General features: G+C 44.1%; 1 protein-coding gene across 1 annotated transcript in view; it reads left to right on the forward strand.

The window, feature by feature from the left end:
* Nucleotides 1-2,362: 2,362 nt before the first annotated feature.
* TSHZ3 (teashirt zinc finger homeobox 3) overlaps nt 2,363-24,690 on the forward strand; it is a 65,196-nt gene continuing 42,868 nt past the window's right edge. Inside the window, exon 1 of the mRNA XM_059857003.1 lies at nt 2,363-2,614. Within this exon, the coding sequence (XP_059712986.1) occupies nt 2,575-2,614 (40 nt within the window). The 5' untranslated portion in view covers nt 2,363-2,574. The remainder of the gene's footprint in view (nt 2,615-24,690) is intronic.

Genomic DNA, 24,690 nt, shown 5'->3' on the forward strand with positions numbered 1-24,690 from the left:
GGAGGAGGGAGGGAGAATGAACGAGCTATTAACCGCAGCCGAGCCCTGCTTCCCGAGGCTGTCTAACGTTTGTAAATACTTATGCTGCGGCTGGTCCCCTCCTCCCCGGTTAAGTTGTTTAGTATGTTGGTTATTTGTACCGAATCCCGGTCTGTGTAGTGTCTGATGTGTTGTCGTTGCAATGTGCAGCCAGGGTGACACTGATGGATGCGCCAATGGTGAGACGGACAGATGTTAGGGCGGATCTAGCGGCACGCACCGCCGCGGCGGCGAGCCCGCCCGCCCGCCCCGCCGGGGCTGCCCGCCGCCCGGCCCCGTCCTGCCGCACGGCTCACCCACGCTCGCACACTCACACACACAGGGCTTTTTGGGGAGGGGGGGAACGTCTCGGTGTCGTCTCTTAAGCAGATCTGATCGCTCCTTCTGTGAGCAGATACTGTAACTATGAGGAGCAACCAGCGAGTATCAATGAGATGGAACTGAGCGAGTTTGGCAGCAGAAGAGGCAATTGACAACTCACCATTTTCTTGTTTTCAAGAAATGTTTCGTTTTCCCCCAACAGTAGCAATTTCCCGGGGACTTTAGGCGACTGCGATTTTTTTTTTTCATCCTAAATATCAGCTTAAAAAAATATCAACTCATACCAATAATAATCCAAAAAAAAAAAAAATCCCAAACCTTCTCCACCCGTCATGTAAAGTGTTTGAATTTCCTGCAACTTGAAAGGGAAGCGAGAGCCCGAGAGCGGCACGGCGGCTTTATAGGATGTGAAGACGCAACAACATCTGCACTTAGTCAGGTATTTGGAATTATCCCAAATCTCGAAGAATGGGGGCGAGTGGAAATTTTTTTTGATCTTACCGTAAAAGTGAGCTCAGCCTTTTATTTTTTTTTTAATTCCTCCCCGTGAACTTTAAAAAAAAAAAAAAGCTAGTTTTTTTTCCTTTCATTTTCTTTTTTTTTTTTTTTTTTTTTTGGGGGGGGGGGGGTGTTGTTGCCGTGTCCCCTTCCCTGCTCGCGGGGGTCCCGGCGCGGGCGGAGCGGGGGCGGGAGCGGCCCGGGCCCCGCGCGCCCCCCGCCGCCCCGGCCCTCCCCGCGCCGCGCGGCCCCGCCGCCCAGGGATGCGCAATCAAACCCGCAGCACATCGATCCGCCGGCGCTCGCCGAACTGAGCGCGGCGGCTCGGCAGTGAACTTGGACCGAGAAAAAAAAATTAAAAAAAAAAAACCCAAACAAAACTGAGAGAGAGAGAAAGAAAAAAAAAAAAAAAATCAACCCCCTAAACAGGGAACACGAGGCAAAAGTGCTCCTTCCCGAAGAGCCGGGTGCGTGGGGCGCGGGCGCTGCCCGCTCCCCGCCGCTCTGGCCCCGCGGGGCGGGAGCAGCGGCTCCGCTGGCGGAGGCGCCGCCGATAGCGGCCGCCGGCCGGGGCGGCCCCGACACCGCCCGCCCGCAGGCGCGGAGCGGAGCGCGGCGGCCGCGGCGCCAGCCAGGTGGGAGCCGGCGGGCTGGATGTGCCGGCGGGCGGGCGGCGCGCCGGTGAGTGCGGCCGGGGCGGGCAGCGCTGCGGGGCGCGGCGGGGAGCCGGGGCCGCCGCCGCTGTCACCGCGCGGGGCGGCCGGGATGGAGCGGCGGGCCGGGCCCTCGTCGCGGGGGGCGGCGGGGAGGGGGGTCCCGTGCCCCGGCGTGGCGGGAGGCGATGGCTGCGGGGGGCTCCGGCGGGGAACGGGTGCGCGCGGGGGCGGAAAGGGAAGGGCTGCGGCGAGGAGCGGGGCGAGCGGCGCGGAGCCCGGCGGGCTGCCCTGCCTGTCCCTGCCCGGCCAGCCCTCCGCCGCCGCCGCCGCGAGCGGCTCGGGAGACCGGCTCCGGCGGCGGGCGAAGTTGGGTGGCGGAGGGGGCGCGGCGAGGGGGTCGCCCCGGCCGGCGGAGCAGACCCCTGCCCGCCCCCGTGCCCGGTCCGGCGGGCGATGCGCGCTGAGTGAAGGCGCGGCCCGGGGCGGGCGGCGGCGGTGCCCCGCTCCCCCTCGGCGGAGCAGTTTGAGTGACACCGCGATCATCTCGTTTCCCTTCAAGCTTCGCCTGTTGCCGCCGCCGCCGCCGCCGCCGCTCCAGCGCCGAGCCGGGAGTGGAGAGCGCAGGCTGAGGCTCCGCCGGCTCCGGCCAAGAGATCCCCTGTCTTTATGCCGTGATCTCCCAGCCCGGCCAGGCACCGGGGGCGCAGGGTGGGGTGGGGGGGACTGCGGGCTCTCCCCAGCCCTCCCGCCCGCACACCTCTTCGGGGGGCTTCCCCTCCTCCTTCCTCCGGGGCGATTTGTCAAACTTCCCCCCTCTTCTGCCAGCAGCAGCAGCAGCAGCAGCAGGGCTGTCCTCTCCTCTGTGCCGCCTCCTCCTCCTCCGCCGCCGCCGCCTCCTCCTCCTACTCGGCATCGTGTATGCACAGCAACAAAAAATATATCCCCGACCCAGCCCTCGCGCCGAGGCTGGAGCAGCTCACCGGATCTCTGGGGCTGAGGCAACTCTTCCCACCCCCGCGCCCCGGCTGCCCCCCCCCGCCGGCGCCCGCAGGAGCCCAGCATGCCGAGGAGGAAGCAGCAAGCGCCCCGGCGCGCAGCAGGTACGAGAGCCGCTTCCCTTCCTTCCCTGCCTTCCCTTCCCTTCCCTTCCCTGCGCGGCCGCTGGCTTCTCTTCTCGCTTCCCTCCGTCTCTTTCATAACCGGCTCCCGGCGGGCTCCGCCGCCGCTCCGCGCCCCGCTCCTGCCCCGCTGCCCGCCGCTGCCGAGGGCTCTGCCGAGCAACTCCCGGGCTGAGGCACAGCGCCGGGCTGGGGGCTTTGGGGGGATTTTATTTATATTTTTTTTCTTTGGGGTGGGGGGCTCGTGAAAGCCCGTTCCCCACTTTTGGTGCCCACTTTTGATTTATTCCGAACTCTGCCATCGCCCGGCTCGGTTCTGGGGGTAACCCTGTGCGAGGGGCAGCGGGTGTGTGCGGGCACACACTGCTCGGGCTCGTCTGGTCGGTGTCACTCCGGGGCTGGGGGAAGCAGGAGGCGAATTTTGGTTATTTCCAGCCCGTACTTTGGCACCTTCTTTGCTTCTCTCCCTCGTAGTCTTCATTCTTCTACATCCCCTTCCCTCACAGACAAATGGTTTGTGAAAGCCAGGGAAAATACTCTTTTTATTTAATTTTACTTTCTTATAAAAAAAAGAGAGAGGGCATGTATAAAAATATGGCACGCTGTGAATGAAGTGGCAGGGACAAAGTGATTTGGAGGCTCTGCAGCGTTAGTTGGAGATCCAAGCCCAGAACTGGTTCCTTTGCCCAACTTTTACCTTTTTCTCTTCTGCCCTTGTTCTGCACTGGAGATGTCTCTGCCGGACAGACAGCCTGTCCTAGTTGGCCACTTTCTTTGGTAGCCTCTTCTGTTAATCCTATTGATCTCTTATTTATGAGTCCAGAGGAGAAGCTGCAAAGTAAACCAAAGGAGGGAAAAAAAAAAAAAAAAAAGAAAAAGGGTCTGTGTATTGTCAAGTGACTGGTGAATGTTTCTGATAGTGCCTTTACAATTTCCACTGCTTTCTTTTTTCCTTTTTAGAATTACTTTTCGAGGCTTTGTGCTGGTGAGGTTTTTTTGTTTGTTTGGCTTGTTTTCCTTTTGCCAGAAATGTCAACTCCTGTTAAACTTAAGCAGTATTTTTTTGGAAAAGCCAAATTGAAAAGAAAACAGTAGAAGAAAAGCCCCACATAATTTTACAGTAATCCTTAGTTGGGGATATGTGGGCTGGAAAAGGTTTCCTTGGCCTGTTGCCATCCTTGATTTGATGTCTGATTGATCGCCTGTCATCTGGCAGCCTTTGATCTATTCATTCCCGATAAACATCAATAAATCACTTGCCATGGTAACGCCAGACTCGGTGACGTCACACGTGGCCTGTCAACTCTGTGAGCGCAACTTGAGGGGCTCCTGGCGAGCGGTGCCACCGCTGGGCCGGGCTGCCAGGGCCACCAGGGCCACCAGGGCCACCAGGGCCGGGGGCACGCACAGCTCTGCCCGGGGACAGCCTCGGGGGGCCGGGCTGGAGCAGCCCCGAGAGGCGCTGGGGAGGCTCTGCAGAGCATCCCTGGCAGCGCGGCTGTGGCTGGGCTAGGGACAGCGTGGGGCAGGTAGTCAGTCCTGCAGCCTGGGCTAGGGACAGCGTGGGGCAGATAGTCAGTCAGTCCTGCAGCCTGGGCTAGGGACAGCGTGGGGCAGGTAGTCAGTCCTGCAGCCTGGGCTAGGGACAGCGTGGGGCAGGTAGTCAGTCAGTCCTGCAGCCTGGGCTAGGGACAGCGTGGGGCAGATAGTCAGTCAGTCCTGCAGCCTGGGCTAGGGACAGCGTGGGGCAGGTAGTCAGTCCTGCAGCCTGGGCTAGGGACAGCGTGGGGCAGGTAGTCAGTCAGTCCTGCAGCCTGGGCTAGGGACAGCGTGGGGCAGGTAGTCAGTCAGTCCTGCAGCCTGGGCTAGGGACAGCGTGGGGCAGGTAGTCAGTCCTGCAGCCTGGGCTAGGGACAGCGTGGGGCAGGTAGTCAGTCAGTCCTGCAGCCTGGGCTAGGGACAGCGTGGGGCAGGTAGTCAGTCAGTTCTGCAGCCTGGGCTAGGGACAGCATGGAGCAGGTAGTCAGTCCTGCAGCCTGGGCTTGCTGGAGTTCAGAAGTGCTCCCACACTGCCTGACAGCTTCTCCGAGTGGGGTGGTTTGGGTTTAGTAAACTGCAAGGGGCTCGGGGAGTGACACAAATTGTAAATAACAACGTGCATGTTTCCTTTCTTTTCCTCTTGGACAGCCACATGTGTTTGGGCAGTACTTTAGAAATAGGGAAATAGACTTCCCAGCCGTCTTACCCCTCATACAAACAACTAGAAAGTTTGGAAAGTTTCTCAGTGTGGTGGTGATAGCATCTAGCAAACAATATCGTAGCCAAATACTTCATGATAATATTTTGCTTTTCTGGCCCGTGCCATCAAATAACAATTTTCTAGAAAAATGACAGAGGTGAACTTTTCCTGATACTTGGGAAATTCTATTTTGTAATGTGAATTTAGTTCTGCAAAATCTAGATTTTCTATGTGCTTTTCCATTTTTGACTCTGCTGTGAACTGGGCTCTCTCTCCACAGACTGGAAGAAAATGTTTCTGCACTAAACACACATTCTGAGGTATCCTTCTCTCCCTCCACCACACTCTGTCTCTCTCTCCTTTCTCAAGTGAATCATCCACGATACACGATCTATCTTTCATATTTAGCAGAAGTGTAATCTCTTTAAACTTTTAGCTTTTTGATAGCCACATTAAACATTTAGTATTGTGTATAATTGCTTCCCACTGAGATGCTGCTTTTATTGGTCACATTGGAAATGTTACTTTTTCTAATAGCAGTAAAAGCAAAGGCTTTTTTTTTTGACACCTTAAAAAACAGCTAAGAAATAACAGGTTAGTTAAGAAATATTCATTACAAAAACTTGACTGCAGGACTAATAGGAGATGGAAGAATGGTTTTGCTCTATCAAAATGACCCGTCAAAACGACTTTGTTTCATATTTGATTTAATTGTCTCTCTCCTGACAGGCACATTCATCAATAGCTTAATGGTCAATCAGAAGTTGGCAGAGTGAGTGCTTTCATTCTTTCCCATACACTAGCTTTGGCTTTACTTTATCAAAATGCCTCTGCCTAATGGATATGGGGGATGTAGAATGACTGAAGGGCTACTTATTTGACAAGAGTGAAAAAACAAGAACATTCATGCTGTTGATAAGTGCATGAAGATAAATAAGTGAGCTGTATGAGGTGTTTTATTTTAAGACAGAAGAAACTTACTTTTTTTTTCCCCCCCCTTTTTGGCTTGAGAGCTGCGAGTTATAAGGTTCATGACTGCTTTTGTGGCATACTGAGAGTGATGACAAATTGATTGCTTGGTACTGAGAGAGAAAAAAAGGTGGTGGTGGGGGGAGAATTAAAGATGTCTGCTGATTGGTAACTCAGGAAATCCAGTCCCCAGCAACCTTGAGAATACTCGAGAATTTTTTTTCTCCAAACTGAAAGGTCCGCTCAGCCATAAAAAAAGAAAAGTTGTTTTGCCAGCTTCATTAGTGTTCACCTAATTAGCTGTAAACCTGATGGATTCCTGACAGCTTTAATGATTGGAGATGACAAGCTCCACGCAGTGTCATCCAGCAGAATTAGGTTTGCAGCTAGTTTGATGTAATCAAGTTGATATTACACAGTCCTGGTTGCCTTTAGTTGTGCATTAACTCAATTTTCTGCTGCAGGTGACAAATGGGCTTTGGTACCTGGATAATCATGTCATAGGAATTAGGACCCTTTTAATGGTCTGGAGTAGAATAACAACAACAAAGAACTCTCAGCAGCACAGAGCTCGCAGACATAACAGACAGGTGCACAAATTCTTTATGTCTAGCCCAAGTGTTAACACCACACTGTGGAAGACTAAAGCTGTCTCTGAGAATCAAGAATCTGTAAAAATGATAATTTCACTTTGTTTGCTTTGAGACTCAGCTGAATATCATAGGTAAATTTGGGAAGGAGAGTCAGGGATTGCAATTTTATTCCTCACCTGTTAAAGCAAGAAGATAGTCAGGATTGCTGCTCCAGAGACTTCTGTCATGTAAGTCAGGAGGAAGAAGGTATATTTACCAGTTAGAGGCTACTGTCTGGGGAAACTAAGATACTGTATTAATAGAGGCCAGTCTTGTTCATGCAAACAATAATTATCTATCCTTAAATTATAGCTTTCACTTGCAGCTTTTTTAGAAACCTATTTAAAAGATCAAGAAAATGTATTTCCAACTGACAGAAATGACTTAATACATGTTTTGTGTACATACCTTGTGAGGAGGGGTTGGGAGCTAGTTGTTTGCTGGAATCACATATAGTTTACTTATTTATTTATTTATATATTTAAGAAAACAGTAACAGACAACTGCACCGAGTTTTCAAGGCTCTGGGGAAAAAAAAAAAACCCAAACAAACCTGGGCCTATGGTTGTTTGTTTTTGTTTCTTTTTTTGCATAGTATGTTTTAAATCCTAGAGATTGCTGCATGCTTGAGGCTCTTCCCAACTTCTGCGCTTACATTCAAAAGCTGCACCTGGTCAGTGTGAGCACTGAAATTCACAGAATTGATGCCTCAGAGGTGCGGAGCACTTCCCCTTCCCAGGGACTCGAGTGCTGGTGCCAGCCCTCGGCCCCTCCAGCGTGGGGCTGGGGGTGCAGCACAGCAGGCAGATGCAAGATGGCACACAGGTTGTGCCGCCAGATTTCCAGGCAGCTCTGACTCCGGCAACTCGAACGCTCGCTTTAATTTATGGCAATTGCTTGCAACTACATACATACCCCAAAAGTAAATGTAGCGATAAAGTAGGCTACCTATAAAGGTACTTGCAGTGTCAGCCCTTGGTATGTTATTTGCCTCCAAACCTGCCACATATTTCTCTGTTGGGCAGAGATTCTTCCTAGCAGCAAGCTGACAAAATGATTAGTTATGGCTGTCCTCTGCCTTTTTTTTTTTTTTTTTTTTTCCCGGCAAAGTGTGAAGGAACAATGCAAAAAAAAAAAAAAAAAAAAAAAAAAAAAAAAGGGGCATAAATATAAAAAGGCTTGATAGATTCCCCTGAATATCTGCCTGGAAAACAGAATTTTCCAGAATCAGCTGCCATTTCTCCCATTAGCTTGACAGCTGTCAATTAGGGCTTCAGTGCTCTCCTGGGCCACAGTTTATTGCGTGCGGTTGATGTTGTCATTTTGTTCTCGGTTTTGCCTTGAGCACTATCATGAGCAGGAGTGAAATAGTCAATAACTGATGTATCAGCAGTTATTTCTTAAATTGGCTTACAAGTCTGCATTTTTCCTCTTTTTACTAAAGATTGTTTTGTAAAGTGATTAGAATGAATTGTGACTGCTGCAGGGTTATGGGAAATGCAGTGAAGCTAGGGTGAGTTAGCAGGATTAGAGTGGGTTCTTTTTGTCAGCCCTGCTTCCAGGATTAGTGGAAACTGTATAGAAAAGATCACCTTCAGGGTGAAGTGTGGGGTACATTTTTAAGCGTGCTACGTGCACGCTTATGCAGAAACATATGGTGGTACAGAGTGAATGAAAAGAAATCATCTGCCAGGACGTAAAGTAACCTACGTGTTATCTTTCTGAGCAAACCTTGGCACTGCTGGCTTTACGGTGTAGTAATCCATATTTTAATCCAATGTCGTGACTGCTTCCTAGAGAATCCAAATACAGATTGTCAGATTTTAACACAGCCCTGTTTTCAAGGTGCTGCTAGTGGATCAGGTATTGAGATGCCTGAAGTGTTGCAATGTCAAGTAGGAGTGTATGTGTGTGTATGGTTATGATACAACACCAAAAATAACATAGTTGCTGAGTAGTCGCGTGTTTTCTTATCTGTGAAATACTTCAGCATCATTTACTAAACAATCTACCTCAGGTGTTTTAGTCTGATTTTTTTTTTTTTTGTTCTTCTCTGTGTGTTTGGTAATTTTTTTAAAATTTAGTTACGCCCAAATTGTGGTTTATCAGCCTTAAGTTAAAAATGAAAGGTGAATACAATATATTGTATTTGGTAACAATGATATGGACTGGTACATCCAGACAGATAATATGCAGTTGTAATTAGAGTGAATAGACAGGCATTCATTTTCAAATTCTTTGACACATGCATAAAATAGTCATATAATAAGATAAGATGACAATTTTATGTTAGGTTGATAAAGTGTCCCGATACATGCATTTAAATGTCTGTAAGCCTTTTTTTATCCAGACAGATTAATTCTAGTTTCCAGCATTTGCAGTTAGACATTAAATTAATTTTAAAAATCCCACTAAACAATGGATGCGTTGCTTTTTTGTGTGTGTATGTGTCATAACCTAAAGCAGGAGGATTGAAAAAAATTTGTGCAATTGATTTTTCTTGATTTCAACATAACAAAAAAAAAAATAAAGCATGAAAATTGGCTCAAAGGATTTAAAGCATAGTCCACGAGAGATTGTATTGTAGTTTTCTTAAGTACAATAATGTAGAATAGAACATTGTCAGAGCTTGAAATTGTTTGTTACCATTTTCATAAAAAGAACTGAAAGAGTTGAAATAAGTAGGGCTTAATTTCAGAGACTGCGAGATTCATCCTACTGCATTTGCCTGATTTTGCGCCTGAAAGATATTTTGGTCATCTCAGCAGAGAGCCAATCTGCAGAATTTAAACACTTCTCATTGCAGGCATCAACTTTAAGATATTTCTCAGAAAATGTTCAAAGGGTTTTTTTTCCCCCTGGGGGTGGAGGGAGAGTAGGGAAAGAGTTACCAGAGGATCATAAAATATCTGAAAGCTCTTTGCCAATGCCATTACCTGGCCTCTTCGGGCTGTAAAGGGACAACTCTTCAAGAATAATCTAAGTTCGTATTTTAGACTTAATTATAAATTATTAATTAACTCTGTCAGGACACATGTTATTAATTATGACTCTCTTTTCTTCGTTCAGAGCAGCTGTTGGGAATCACGTAAGTTGACTGTGCTTGTTGGTGTGGGAGTTTGCCAGTGAGGAGGCTCCATGGGCAGCCTGCCTCACCTCCAGCTGCCATCCCTTGGCGTTTGGGCAGCTCCGCCCGGCAGCGCTGGCAATCCGTCCCAGTTCAGAGGCGGCCCGGTGTGCTCACACTTGGTGACCATTGTCACGGGGCTGGCTTTTAGGTCCTGTCCATAAATAATTCCTGTTTTAGCAAGGCTCTGTGGTGCTGGGGAGCTGGGAAGGGTGGTGGCCAAGCCTTGCCAAGTGGGAAGCCAGGAGGTTTCCCTGCCCTTCCGCCAAACTCCCGCCAAACTTCGCGCACTGGCACGGAGCGGAGGGCTGCTTTAGAATTCGTTTGGAATGATCCAAATTCATTTACTTTTGATATTTCCATCATTAAATTGAGCCCTCTGTTTCGGTTTCCTATGTGTTCTTTGCGGAATGCATGTTGCATAAAATAGGCAATTTTTAATGAACAATTTAATGTAAATGGGTTCTGAATTTAAATTAATATTAATGAAGCTTTGAGTGAATTTATTTTGCATACGTAAAGGCTTGTAACTCTTTCACTCATACACTCTTGTCTTTATGTACTAACACATTGGTTAGGTGAATTGGCTAGTTTCCATATTTTGTGATTAAAAACTCTAATGGATTTTACACGGATATTTGTGGTAGCGCAGCTTTGCACAGGTTACTATTGCTAGTAAAAAACGTACCTGCCTTGATATTCAGATTTTTGTAGTTAACATTTCACTGTTACCCCACCGTTTCTCTATGTTTCTTCCTACTTTGGTTTCGCCTTCATGCTTAAAGAAAAAAATACTCCAACAATAGTAACCACAGTCGAGATGTTTTCTTTCTTTGGCTTACCTCTAATGCATTATGTATTTCGAAATGATGGGATGTTCTATAATTAATTCTGTTAGATGTAATTGCTATAATCACTTTGATGCTACACATAATAAAAGTAATATGGTAAGCATACGGAAAAATATAAACACCTTATTGTAACACTTTTTCTAAAATTCTTTAAAAAATCTTGTTTAGAGCGGAACCTCCGCTTCCGTATTTTGTCAGAGCTAAGATTTTTTTTATTTTTTTTAAGTACATTACTTTAGTAAATGAATTAATTTCAGATATTGAAAAGATTTTGACAGGCAGGTTGTCTTGTGTGTGCGTGCGAATATCCCTGACTCTGTGCGGTATTAAAGATGTAGTTCATTAAGAAGCCAATCTTCAGTGTGGCTACAAGTGAGACATAAATATCACTGTATATTTCATGAAATGAGAGACAAATATGTACATTATATCAAAACCCAGGACATAGGAAATAGCACAGGAATGAAACTGTACAGTGGAAAGCTTCTTTGTAGCGCAAAATTATGGGAAATATAAAATGTTTGAAAGGTAGCATGTAACTAGAGAGGGAGTTTTTCAGGCATGGTCCCAAGTGGGAAAAAGACTACAGAAGGTGATTTCCCTCCTCCTGCTTTTTTCTTTTTTTTTTTCTTTTTTTTTTTTTTAACAAGTAGCTTTGAGTTATTGTTTGCAAACACAGTTTTTGATAGGGAGGAAATGAAAAAAATATGTGCAATGGGTTAAGCTGTGTAGCTGATATCCTTGATTCTGTAACAAAAAATGTTAATATGGTCATAGTTCTTAATTAGTTGCACACAATACTTAATGCTGCAAAGGTCACTTGGTTTTATGGTCCAGCTTCGCCTATGAATTTGTATGTTTCCCCCCAAATTTATATTTCTCTCTCATGTATTTTCTAAGCAATCGAGCGTGCAAATTGTGGTGAAAATGCAAACTAGAAACAGGATTAGAAAAATACATTTTGTGTGGACAAAGAAGAGGTTTTATTTAATTATTTTTAATTTTTTTTTTTTTGCTGGGGTTATTTTCAAATAATGCACAGCTTTGCGTGGCGAGCAGCAGTATTACATTTAACTTCTGTAAGCTGAACAAACAAACCCTGACCAAGCTCTCGCTGGATTGTTCTGGGGAAGAACAGAACAGGGTGCTGTTTCTGAGTGTCTCTGGGACTGGGCTCGCTGCCGGCAGCCCTTTCCCTGCTAGGTCAAGCCTGTTGCTGGAGGGCCAGATCGCAGCAGGGGCCTCCAGGAGGCTTGGCCAGGCTGCTCCAGACTGGCAGCCATCAGTCATCCATCTGTGACACAGAGTCTGTTTTTGATGGCAGGGATGATAAAAGGCCTGGGAACTGTATAGGCCCTTGTAATCAGGGCCAGTGCTGACATCCTTCTCAACTTTGACAGCTTCTTCCTTTTCTCTCTTCACCGCCAAGACTGTCTCAACTGGATTTTTTTTTTCCTCTCTCTTGTTTCATGTACTTGATCAGTCTCAGATGCTGGGAATTATTTTTTTCTGGAGGGAGGAGGAGTGTTTCTTTTGGTTTGTGGGTTGGGCAGGTGTGAGAGGAAGTCTGGTTTTTTTTTTTTTTTTTTTGTACTGTAGGCCTGTTGCTAATTAATGTTCCTCCATAAGATTCTGTCGGAGTTGAGTAATGTTTTTGATCTTTATGCCTGATAACTGCATACTTAATGAGATTTCAAAGCTGTGAGTGCAGCTCCCTACAATTATTGACAGATGCCTTTTCTTTGCCATTGGGTTCAGCTTCATAAATCCTCCTGCAGTAATGAGGTTCAGAAGTGCCACCCTGCCAGTGAGCTAATGAAAGAGGGGGGGAGGGAGGGAACAGCTCATGCCTGCCTGACACATTTTTTTCCTTTAAAATTTACTATGCAGATGTCAAGCTGTGGGACGATTACTTCAAACATGCTAATTTTTATCTTGCTTTTGTGTCAAGCCTGCATGCCATTTTTCCCCCCCAATAATAAATAAAAATAGAAACCTCAACCTATTTAAATTTTATCATGGATCATAACTATTGAAGACTTTGATATATGTGTGTTCTTTTGCAGTTTCCAGTCAGTGGAGCAGTTTTTTGAAATCCGAAGGGCAGAGAGAGGTTAAAAAATAAAAATCAAGGAGGGGGGGGAAGGAAAAAAAAAAAAAGGCAGCAAGCTGCCTCGGCCGCACGTCAGCCTGCCCTAACCGTGCACTTGAAACATCGGAGATTTCATTTTAGAGTTCTGAAACTAAATCCTGGTGGAGAATAGCCGCGCCATGCCAAACAGTCGATTTCCTTTTCAGCAGAGCCATACATCACTGACCCACCCTTCCCTCCCGACAGAATGACATGTGTCATTTATCACCGGCCCTGGCAGAGCAGAGCGCGGGGGGGGCCCGGGCAGCTCCCGCTCCGGCTGTGCTGCTGCTGGATGTGCTGGATGTGCTGGATGTGCTGGATGTGCTCCGGCCAGAACGGGGCAGGCAGCGGGGCTGGGAGCGCCCGGCTGTGCTGGGGGCACTGCCACGCTCACCCAGGAGGTGATGTGCTTTCATATTATCTGCTAAGTCGCCTTGTTCAGCCCCCTGAAGGTTTTCCCCTCCTGTGTTCTTTCTCTCTCAGTCTCTCTTCATTTCTCTTTTTTTTCCTCCCCCCTTTTGTTTTTTTTTTTTTGAGTTTGGCAGTTGGGACAAACTGGCTGACACGTATCATTCAAGCAGCACCAGCTTGCTGGGGGTTGTGTAAATGAATCTGGGAGCTCTTGGTTTCACATGATTCAAACGTGCATTATTGAAGATGGATGTTCCTTAAAAAAAGATTGATGATGGATATCAGGCTTATAGTGCCATTTATCATTTTGAATATTATTTAGACTTGCCGTGTAAAGCTGTAACTTGAGAGTTGGATGAGCTGGGACAGAATGGAGGCCTCGGCGTGCACGTTGTGATTGATGGCTTTGCTTTCTCATTGTTTGTTACCAGATACTCGCCGGTCATTACAGGAGTGCCTTACAATTGTTTTAGGGGCTGGATTTCCGTGTGTGTGTGTGTGTGTGTGTGTGTGTGTGTTTGTACAACAGGGAGAGCGACAGGCAGAGGCAGAGTTAAGTTTTTAGTGGGAGCATTTCAATAATTGTGAAGAATGCAGACAAAGCCGTGGCCCGTGCAAGGATGCAGGCAGCCTTTTGCATGAGCACAGAGGCTTGCTGTGTGTAACACTAAAATACAAGCAGGACTGTAGCTGATCCAGTGTAACACTGCCAGGCATTGCCACTTCCAGTATAAAAATGTGCTTGTGAACAGATTAACACACTCCAGCTTCCTTTTGCTAACAGGATGCACCTTTTATTTTTTTTTCTGGGTCCCAAATAATGGCAAAGGAAAGAAGGTTCTAGGACATAATTATTTCAGCATTCAGATATTTCTTTTCCACCCGTGCTCTTCGTGCAGGACTGTGAATCTTTGAGCCTTGGTGTTCGCTCCCAAGTGTCCAGGGTGCTCCTGGAGGGTGGATGGCCTGGCTGTGTAAGTAGTGAGGGCAATCCCTTCCCTCTTTGAAGCACTTTTGCTGGAACCAGGACACCCCCACCTGCTGGAAGAATTAAGGAAACAGCTTTTTATAGGCAATTAGATCTTTCCTAGGAAGTGCAGGCAGGGACTTTCAGGAGGTAGACACTCCAACAATGGAGCAGCCTCAGCAATAGGCAGTGCCAGAACTTGGGGTGTTTGTGCCCCTTCAGGCAAGTGCAATACCCAGCCTGGTTAAACTTGTTCTGAGCTGACAAGCTATTGACTGTTCCTTGCCTGGTGCATCCTACAAAACTCAAGTGATTTACAGGAGCAGTAGGTAAAATGAGACGAGAATTACTTTGTTGGATCAGTCTTGAATTTGCACAGGTAGCTGGTGTTTTTGAAATCCTGCTTGTCACATCAACTTTTTCTTTGATTGCAGGATGCCCTCCTAGCAAAAGGGAATGACAGAAATATTTAATAAACATTTAGGTAAAATGTTTTTTTTTTTTTAAAGCCAGCAGCGACCTTATATGTGTTTTATAGAAATTAGTTTTTCAGTTCCATTTACTTTTGGTACTCTCAGTTGTCAAAAGTGAGGAGAAGTCAAGTTTTTACCCTTCATTCAAGTCTAACACCATGAAAAAACTCTGAAAAAACATAATACTTTCTATAAAGCCTTCAACGGTATAAAGTAAAACTTTGCTCTGCTACTCCTGCACTTGTGTAACACCGCAGGTAATTGAAGTACAAGTGCCAATTTGCTGTAACAATTGTAAACACACCTTGATACAAATGGCATCATTGCATTCTTACTGATTAGAAAACTTTGCTATTAATAGACACAAAGTCCATTTCAGGTGTAATTGGTAAGGAGCTGAGTGCACTCATGGGAAGAAACCTTGTTTTGTTTTTTGTTCGCTTTTATTCTTATCCCTTTTTTCAGTTTTATAGCTGGAGACATGATTTATTGCAGCCATCCATCTTTGGGGCTCATCCATCACATCCTGGTTGCTAGGCAATCATGGCAGCAGCTGTTTGCTTTGAATCAGACAGAAAAGTTGTCAATCATCAAAGGCAGGTGAATAGCATTAGAAACACGCTATTGTCAGACGGAATAATTAATCAAAGAGAGAAAAGATAATTAAAAAGATATGACCCTTGCAAGTACTTGCTCTGGGTTGCCTGGAAAAAAGAAAAACTGCCTGGTCTTTTCTAGACACTTAAGCAGCTGAGGGCTGATAAAATATGCACTCTGCAGTGCATAGTTTTTAATTAATTGAAAAAGGTTCAACATTCAAAGACGATGCTGGAGAAAAGTCTGATTATGAGCATAAGTAATATTTATTGTTTGCATGAAAGGCTTGACATGGAGTTCTAACTTTCTGTCACAAATCTCCTGCATGCTTGCACTAAGCCTCTTTCAGCTTCACTATCTTTGCTGGCAGTTACTGGAGTGTGTGGTTAGTCTGTCCAAGTGAGGGTCCTACGGCTTTCATGCAGCCTTTTCATCCTGGGCCACCTTTCCAGGGCATTGTCTCCTGGGCTGTCCCCTGCAGCAGAGGTGGAGTGCACGAGCTCTGCCATCAGCAAGGCAGGCAAAGCTCGGTGAGGCTGCAGCACTGTCCTTTCTTCAGTACAGGAGAAGTGTCCAGGCAGCACCTATCTCATTTCCAATCAGCCAGAGGAATAACAGGCTCTTGTGAGCCCATTCTGAACCCTGATCTTCCAGCAATTTTCCAGTTATTTGTAGCTGGAATGATGAGAAGACTGCTGCAAAGCCCAGTTTCCAACTCCTCCAAGTTTGGGTGTCCTGGCAGTGGGTGCAGCAGAGCACACCCAGCCTGGGGTACACAGGAATGCACTTCTGGGTAGTGCAGTGCTGACCAGGGTGTGTGAAACAGCTGGGCAGAGCTGCTGCTGCTGCCAGCAGAGCAGAGCTGAGTGCTGCTGCTGCTGCCCAAAAGCTGGGTCTGAGGCTGAAATGTGGCACAACATTTTTGTGAGAGTGCAATGTCTTATGATTGATTGTTGGGCAAAATGCCCATGTAGTCCAAAAAACCCCAGCTCTGGTGTTTGTTCAGGCTTTGAAGGATTCTGTGGATAGTCTGATCCCAGGAGAAAGCAGGTATGATGATTGCATTAGTAGTGTTTCTTTTTTACAAAGTATTTTGTAAGAAGTGATGCAGAGGTGGCTGCCAAGCTGCCCCTCTGTATTTTTCCATTTTTGGTTTCATACTTCCTTTACACTGTTTTCTAGAAATGAACAAAGAAACTTCAAGTTTGTGCTGCCAGGAGAACAAACCCGCTTACTTTAAATATCAAAACTAGATATTAGTGTTGATTATCAGCAAGATTTGCAAGGATACAGGCTGTGAAACACTGGGAATTTAAAGTGCAGGATGAAAACCTTGTACACCGTTCTGCACACACCATCCCTTTCACACTGGCTGATGCCTCCGAGTGTTCTTTGCACAGTTCTTCGAGTCAGTGTGTCACAAGCAGCTCCTCTGCTAATTGTGTGTAGCCTGTATCACATTTTCTGCTCTCACACCCTGTTTCACTTGTAATCATTCCAGTATTTACTTAGAGGAGGAGAGAACACAGCTAAGAAGGAAACGGGGTGCCATCTGAGTGCTGGGTATGACACATCTGCTGCATAGAGCTATTCTTCCAACACTGGGGGCAGGAAGCTCAGGCTGCAGCTAGCTTGGATGACTTGGAGAGATCTGTGTCCTCAAGTAACATTTCATATTAGTGATTCCTCAGAACGTCATGTTCACCAAAGTTTGTGTGAGAAATTAAAAAAAAAAATCTCTTTAAAAGCATAGTACTGCATATTAGCATTAGCTTGAGAAATGTCATCTGTGCACTGCACAACCAAAGTCAGCACCCCCTTGGCTCATAGCCCAACTATGTAAAGTTAGGATGTTGTCTGGAGTTGCTGGCAGGTATTTTTTTTTTAGCAGGACTAACTCTTTTTCTTCCATATGTAATAGTAATTCAGTCTGACATATTACTGGCATTTTTTGTCATAGGTGAGTGGGCCCTGTGCCTGTGCAGGGCAAATGTGGGGGGGCTTGTGTACAGGAATGCAGTGCTTTCTCTAGCACATTCTGTGGATTAGATAAATGTGGGATAGCCATGCCAGCATGGGAGGTGACATATTTATGGCTAAAGAGCTCTTTCCTTCTTAGCTGGGAAGCAGATTTGTCTCCTTTTCACATATCAACACCTCTGATACCTTTTCAAGTATTTGCTGTATTTCAGTTCTGCTGATCACTGTTTTATTTACTGATAGGGGACTGTGGCAGTGGTTCCCTAATGGAGGGATATATAGTGCTGACATCAAGGAAATGTTGGCTAAAAGACACATGGATAGATGGCTGCATGTTGGAATATAGGTGGTTATTCTTAGTCTGATAGAGACTTTTTGGCACATTGTATATGAAAGTTCCCTGTGATAATGCTTCCCTCTTCTCATCAAGGTGAGATGCATCTTTTCCCTCTTATTTTTCCCAGTCTCTATTCCATGCATGATGTTGAGGTAAGACAGAATAGCTGCTCCTCATTCACAATATTTATTGCACAGGTGAAAGAGTTTGGATTCTACGAAAGAGTTTTTCTGTCCTAGCCTCTTCCCCATCCTTCCCCATATACAGGCTGCTTTTGCAGTTGTATAGGGAAAACTGTTTAGAAACTTGCAATACCTTGGTACTGAATATGGTAAAGCTGCATTGGCTTTTTGTTCATATGAAGTGAAAAATGGACAGAATATGTCAAACATTAACACCGGCACGGATAGTAAACTGTTTTGCTTTAAATGGTGGAAGAATGTGCAAAGGGAGTTTAAAATAAACAGTCAAATAACAATCAAGCACTTGCCAGTGTTTAAGTCACTGTGTTAAGTAGAATGTAGTATCTCAGTAGGAACCACTAAGTTACATGGTACCTGTATACTGAGAAAAATATATCGAGGAAAGATATATACATACATATATATATATATATATATATATATATATATATATATATATATAAATATATATACACACACACACATAATGTGCTTGGCTGAACGTGAACTGAGTAAATGTGCAAAGCTTCCCTCAGCCCATGCCCTGCCTGTTCCAGGCTGTGACAATGCAGCTCTGTGCCAGACAGTGCTCAAGTCTGTCCTGCTCTCTGCCAGAAATCCAAGGCATTTCTCACTGGCTTTAGTGTGTGCTGGATCCATGAGGGATGGAGGAGATGCATTTCCTTTTGAAGCTTTCTGAGAGAAGAAAGACTTTTTATTCCACATTTTTAAGGTTAGTTGTCCTTTTTATTCCTTTCAGTGTAGCTTGCTGTTGCATCTCTTATATGCATGGTGATTTTAGGGCTTCAGTCCCACCAGCCTGTGCAGTCAAACAGAAATATTTCTTATCTCCAGTTTTCAGTTTGTCAGCAGTGTGCTTAAGAAAAGTCTCCTGCAAGCTAAACCTGAAGCTTGGAAGATGTCCTGGTGTTCTCTAAACGACTGTCCAAGCCACACTGCAGTGAAATGCATAAAATACATTTGTATGTACTTACTTATATGATGAAAAGTCCCCTGTTTTATTCAGCATGTTTTCTAGGATACTTCTTCAGAGATGACTGGGGTGAAAGATAATGGTTTTACTGTCGTAGGTGCATGATGACTAACTCGTGTCAGCTGATAATCCAGGAGCAGAGCCAGATGGCCTTGGAGGTAGGGAATCATCAGATAAAAGCCATGAGGCAGGGCACTGCTTTAATCCCCCGGGTAACTGTGGAGGAAGGAGCAGGGTTGGAAATGCCTTCAGGAGAAGGGAAGGAAGAACTAGAGCCATGCAGAAGAAAAGACTGGTAGGTAGTGATCTAAACCACTGTGTGGTCCCTAAAATAGAAATACCTGGATTCATGTGTTACTTTCATTCACTTGCCTTCAAAATCAGGTATACAACTGTGCTGTTGTTTTAGAGTTAAACATATGCCTTGCTTTCTAATTAACCCCCAAATCCCTTTGCATTTGCCATATTAATTTAATTAGTTTGGGCATAAGAGTACAATTCTGGCAACCACCTTAATCTTGTAAGTAAAATGCAGAGACATAAACCAGGTGGGCAAAACTGGGTTGGACTTGCTGTAAATTTTAGTGAAAGAATATTTGAAAAGTAGAAGGTAGAACTTGAGACAGCAAAGATAGTGGGTTTTTTAACTGCTGAAATGTATCATTTACCCAGGATACCTTGTCTTCCTTTGTTTTTGCTCTGGGCCTGCAATAAAATGCTTCCTATCTATATTAGTTAGAAAATAGTCCGATGTAATATATGAGAATAGTGGTGCATTATTTCCTCATGCTTATACGTTTTCTGTGTAAAATACTCCAGCAGCAGTGAAATCTTGCTGTGTGATTGCATTTCATTTTGAGATGGTTAGCTGAATAAGCAGGAGGGCAAGCAAGCAGTAAGCTGAGTGAAGGAAAAAAGAAATAAAATTTTACAGCACATTCTTGTTGTAGGAGTGTGCAACACAAAATTGTGTGACTCAAATGCTCAATCTGGTCTTCATGATTAAGCAATAAACAAATTACAAAACAAAGTTATCATCCTTTAGAAACTTGTGCTCAGTCGTGAAAAAGTGAAGTATTTAACATTTCTCAAAGGAAAACATCTTTTGTTACTTGATCTTCACTGGCTGTGTTTTTTTAGCTAACAATACCATGTGTTTGCATTAGGCTACAATTAAAAACTTCTTTTAGAGATGCTGCAAACATTTTATATAGCTGATTTACTGACTGTTGGTAAAAGGAAATGAAACAGTTAAATTTTGTGTTAAAATGAGGGTGTGATTTGTTGTATGGACTGGAAGATACACTTTATGTGAAGTAGTTGCTTACTTTGCTGAAGTAGAAATGTCTTTGTGTGTTGGATGTTTGTGTCACACCCAACATAATGGAGTTCTCATCCAGGAGTGGGTCTTCTCAGCAGCAGCCCTGGAAACATGTAAAATATTAATGCAGGGGATTCCCCCAGATTCTGCTGCTTACAACCAGCAGAGATGTCCCTGTGTGATTTTTTGAGTAAAAACTGTGTGTAATAATTATTGAAATCTGTCAGATCACTGGGAGTGTGTTCTAGACAAGATTCCCCACAGAAAAAGCTTTAAAAAGGCAATTTCTTAAGCTAAGGAATTTTCATTGCTGTGATAGGGATCCTGCTTGCATTCAGTGTGGGGGGAAGGAGATGGGGAAGGAGATGTTCTGTCCTTCCTTGGGTCCCAGGAGCTGCTGTGTACAACAGCAGCTTGGCATCAGCTGGTGACGTGGGTCAGGCCATGGAGGGTAAAAATGAACTCACGTGGTGTGGTCTGGAGAGCTTCAGCTCCTGTCCTGAGCCTGCTTCCCTGTCAGTGTAGGGCATAAATGTGGAGGGAAGCTCCGAGGGGCTGCCCATCCCTTCCCAGGTCAGCCTCTGCAGCCGTGCCCTCCTGGCAGACACACAGGGACATCCCGGTGCTTGCCAGGCAGTACCTTCAGTGTCCTGCTGCAGGGGGATCACAGCCTGGCCTGCAGCTTCCTGGGGGCTGTTGCACCTCCAGATGCTCCACAGACTGCCCTGGTTGTTGAGAGCTTGAAGCCAAGGTTTGGAGCAGTTGGTACTGCTGTGAGTTGTCCTTTGGAGCAAGCCATGGATGCTTCCAGCACTTGTTCTTGTTCAGACCCAGTCCAAAGCCCACTGAAATCAAATATTGCTCTTTTACTGACTATTGACTTGGTCAGGCTTTCGCTGAGATCTGTAGTGCCAGTTTAAGGAACAGAATTTCATCTGTGTTACCTGGTAACTTCTTTGTGCTTCTGCTGGTTGTTGATGGAGGGTAGATACTGAAGGATTCTTGTAGACAGTTCTTGGCTGGGTTCTCAACTTGTCAAGTAACCTTTTTTGTGTTAAAGAACCTGTAAGGATTTGGGAGTAGATGCTAAGCAGTTGTTTTTCTTAACAGGAATGTAATGTAATAGTGATGTCTCAATCAAGACTGGAGATTTTTGTTTGATGGCATTTAATTAGGTGGGGTATTTTAATCTGTTTTGAAATAATTATACGATTACTAATGGGATGCCAAGAAACTTTTGTTAATATTCAGAACAGTATTAAGTTATAAATAGACAATGTTATCAGTCAAGTGTCTGTATCAATAGGTAACAGCATTGTACAAATTTGTCTGTTGATTCTATTCTAAAAACACACTCTTTATCCTTACTCTTTTAGTGCAAAATTGCATCTCGTTATGGATAATATGTCATGTCTCCCTAAAAATGTGATCTTGATTTTCATCCCATGATGATACTTTACTCAATAAATCAAAATCTTCCTCAACAGTTAGCAACCAACTTATTTAACGGTTATGCCTGAAATGTTGATACAGGGAATTTAGCAGTTAACAGTGTTTATACATTCCAGAAGCATTAACAGGTTGGGTTATACTGGAATCCAGTAAATATCCGTGAAACACGTGGGAGAGCGATGCGCCTGCCAGCCATCTCGTGAAATACCAAAAGCAATAATAAAGTTTATAATGATGATATTGTCAGGAGCACACGTTGTCTGCTATCACCGACAGGGAGGGAGCAGAGCCCGTCGCTCGCTGTTTAGACTGCGGCAGGAGAGCACTACAGATGTTCTTATCTTCTGCAGATAGCTTTGTCCTGAATCAGTGGGTTTTACACATTCTTGTGTACGGAAAAAAATGCTCTTCACCTTCAGAGTAGTTCTGAAGAAAATAAAAGGAGGATGGTGTTTGTCTGTGTCAAGGTTGTTTCCCATTTCTGCAGTCAAAGTTCAGGAAAATATCCCTACCAAATCTGTAATTTTCCCAGTAGCTTTTTGCCTTTGGTTGCTGGTTTTCTTTGTTGCAGTCTAAAATGGACATTCTGCTAAAATGAGTAAAAACTGCCATTTGCTGGCTCCTGTCTGCATGCTCATAGGCAGTCATGTGCTGGCTGCCTTGTACCTGATGTGTTTAGCAGCTGTGGAGTGGGTACCCCAAAGCAAGCCAGGACTTCTAAAGCTACTACTGGTTTTTTGTCTCTGTGCATATAGATGACATTTTCTCAAAACACGCCTTCATCAGAGTTTTTTACTTCTGTTCCCTATGACAAAACATGGCAAAGAAAGAAAGAACATAAATTCCAACTACAGTCTTGAAGTTTGAAGTTGCATTTTAGCTACACTACGCTGGCTATTATCTTTATTATCTTTTGGTGCTTGCCTCTATGTAAATTACATTAAAAGGAAGATCAAGGCATTCATGAAATACGGTGACATCAGTGGAAAAAAGATGAACAAGCTGTTATGAGAGATGAAAAATAAAAAAAGATGTCTTTGATTTGACAATGGACTTTATAACATGAAACCCACCGACTTTATAACATGAGAATATTTTTAAGAAATATTCCCTTAAAGCTTTGCTATGGCCATGTCCTCAATGGCATCTCCAGTCTGTCAGCAACTCCATTATAAAATCCTCTTATGAGGATGCAGCTTTAGATTGTTACCTAAACTTCTGTTACTTGGAATGTTGAATTATCTCGCTTTGCCTGAAAGCAGGCACACTTTTTAAAAGAGCTACTTGTTCAAACTATTTACGTTAACAAACTGTCAGAAATGCATTCTTTGACATCGGGTTCTCCTGTTTTCTGAGGCCTGCTTATTGAAAACAATTTCACAGAACCTGCCTTCAGTCAAAAGTGTCTGATAAATGCTGGTATTTTGAAGTTTAAATATATCTTCATATCCTCCATAGTAATATATATATTTATCATATTATTATATGTGTCTTTTGTGGATCTGAAACTTGAAACCACAGACATGAAGTCAGATATCAAAACTAGGAATACCTGGTTTAAGAAACCTAACTTGCATTTTTTTTTGGAAAAAAAATATTGCAGTGAGAGATTAAGTTCTTGAAATTAGATTTATTCATAATCTTTCAGTCTGTGCACCAAAATAATGATTTTTCAATGTACATTTTATGAAGTGTGAGAGAGTATTGGTACTCAGTGAAATACACAGTTCCTTAACAGTAGTCTTTTAAATTTTTTTGTTTTCATTCATATTCATTCCTTGAAAAAATGTATTTGAGGGCTTTCTTACACACACTGCATATCCAGAAAATAGAGCTTAAAAATACAGATAATACAATGTAGCTTCGTGTTTGTGAGTCTGTTCACTGCCAGCCAAAGGAGGCTGGGATCTTAGGAAACAACAGCATAATCTTTTGCTTTCTTTTTTCCTGAGGTAGACTGAAATTAGGCAGAGAAATTTAGTTAAATTTGGGATCTAATGGGGTTTTATTTATCCCTCAGTACTGAAGGGATCGTCAGGAAGAGGGAATCCCCGTCTGTATCCAGGCGGCTGTACCAGAACATTTGATCATGATATTGCCAAAGGAGCCTGAGTCCCAGTCAGGCTGGCTCTCTGTGGAACTGGCAGCTACAGAGCTTGCCAGGAGAAACAAGCCTTAGAATATCTGCTTTATTTTTTGTTTGTTTGTTTTGTGATTTTTTTTTTTATAGTAAGTGCTATGATTTTGAACTTTCCTATTTTGACAGTGCTTTGGTGGTGTGTCCAGTTCTGTGTTTAAAAAAAAAATAGTTATATAAACAACGCTGAGAACTAGGAATTCCTGAATTTTCTCTAAAGGGAAATCAGAGTTTTGTATCTCTTAGTTTTCAACCCATAATACAGAGGGTAGTGGGAGGTAGAGATATGCCTTGCTTTACCAGAAAAATCTGAGAATTAATGCTTGCAATGTACAGCTTTGTAATGAGATTGTGATTTGGTAGATGACACTTTTGAGTTGGAATTTCTAATTCAGGTTTTTTTTTTGCTGTATGTGTTTAGCCTTCACTATGGTCTGGCAGTATGTTCTGTATCTTTAGTCATTCAATCTAAGAGGAAGGCAGTTAAAATAAAAATAAACTTGTATTTTTAAGTTGTTGAAGGAAGAGGTCTCTTTTTTAAGTTTTACAATTCAAAAACCGAAGTGGAAGTAAAACAGCTGCGAAGAAAAAGGAATCACCTAATAGTCAAGTTATTCTAAATTAAAAAGGAAAGAAAACAAACAATCAAAAATCCTTATCAAGTTCTTTGGGAAACAGAAAAGGAGGAAAAAGTCTAAGGAAAGCCAAACCAGCTAATGTTACAGTTGTCACAATTACTCATATCCTATGCTAAAGCTTGAGGAAGCTAGGTAAAAATGAGCCAAAACTGGCCTTGGACCTCGTGGGTATGGCTTCTGCTCATGTCAGTATTTGCATCCGAGTCTCACTTTCAAATCTAGCCCTGCTCTTCCCAAAAAGGTATTTTAAATCATGTAGTTCTGAAATAAAAGAGGAAGGGGTTCTGCATACTGTGTACATACAGAAATGGAATTTTTTTTCAGATATAAGCAGAAAATTGCAAGGAATATTTTTATTAATCGTAGATGTTTTTAAATTATGTCATATTGTTCTGCTTGATTTTTAGACAGTTTTGCTAAAATACTTTTCCTGAAATTGTTTCAAATTATAGTTATTATATTCAATTAAACGTATATTTTTTGCAGACAAATAGTATGACCCTGATTTCTCAGTTAGCTCACTGACTGGATATGATTGCTGGACTGGGTCTGCTTCTCTGAGAATTGTACTTCAAGGACAACATACTCATATATTTCCTATACTTTATGTCCACATA

The sequence above is a fragment of the Haemorhous mexicanus genome, chromosome 12 (assembly GCF_027477595.1).
Source record: "Haemorhous mexicanus isolate bHaeMex1 chromosome 12, bHaeMex1.pri, whole genome shotgun sequence".
NCBI classification, from domain to species: Eukaryota; Metazoa; Chordata; class Aves; order Passeriformes; family Fringillidae; genus Haemorhous; species Haemorhous mexicanus.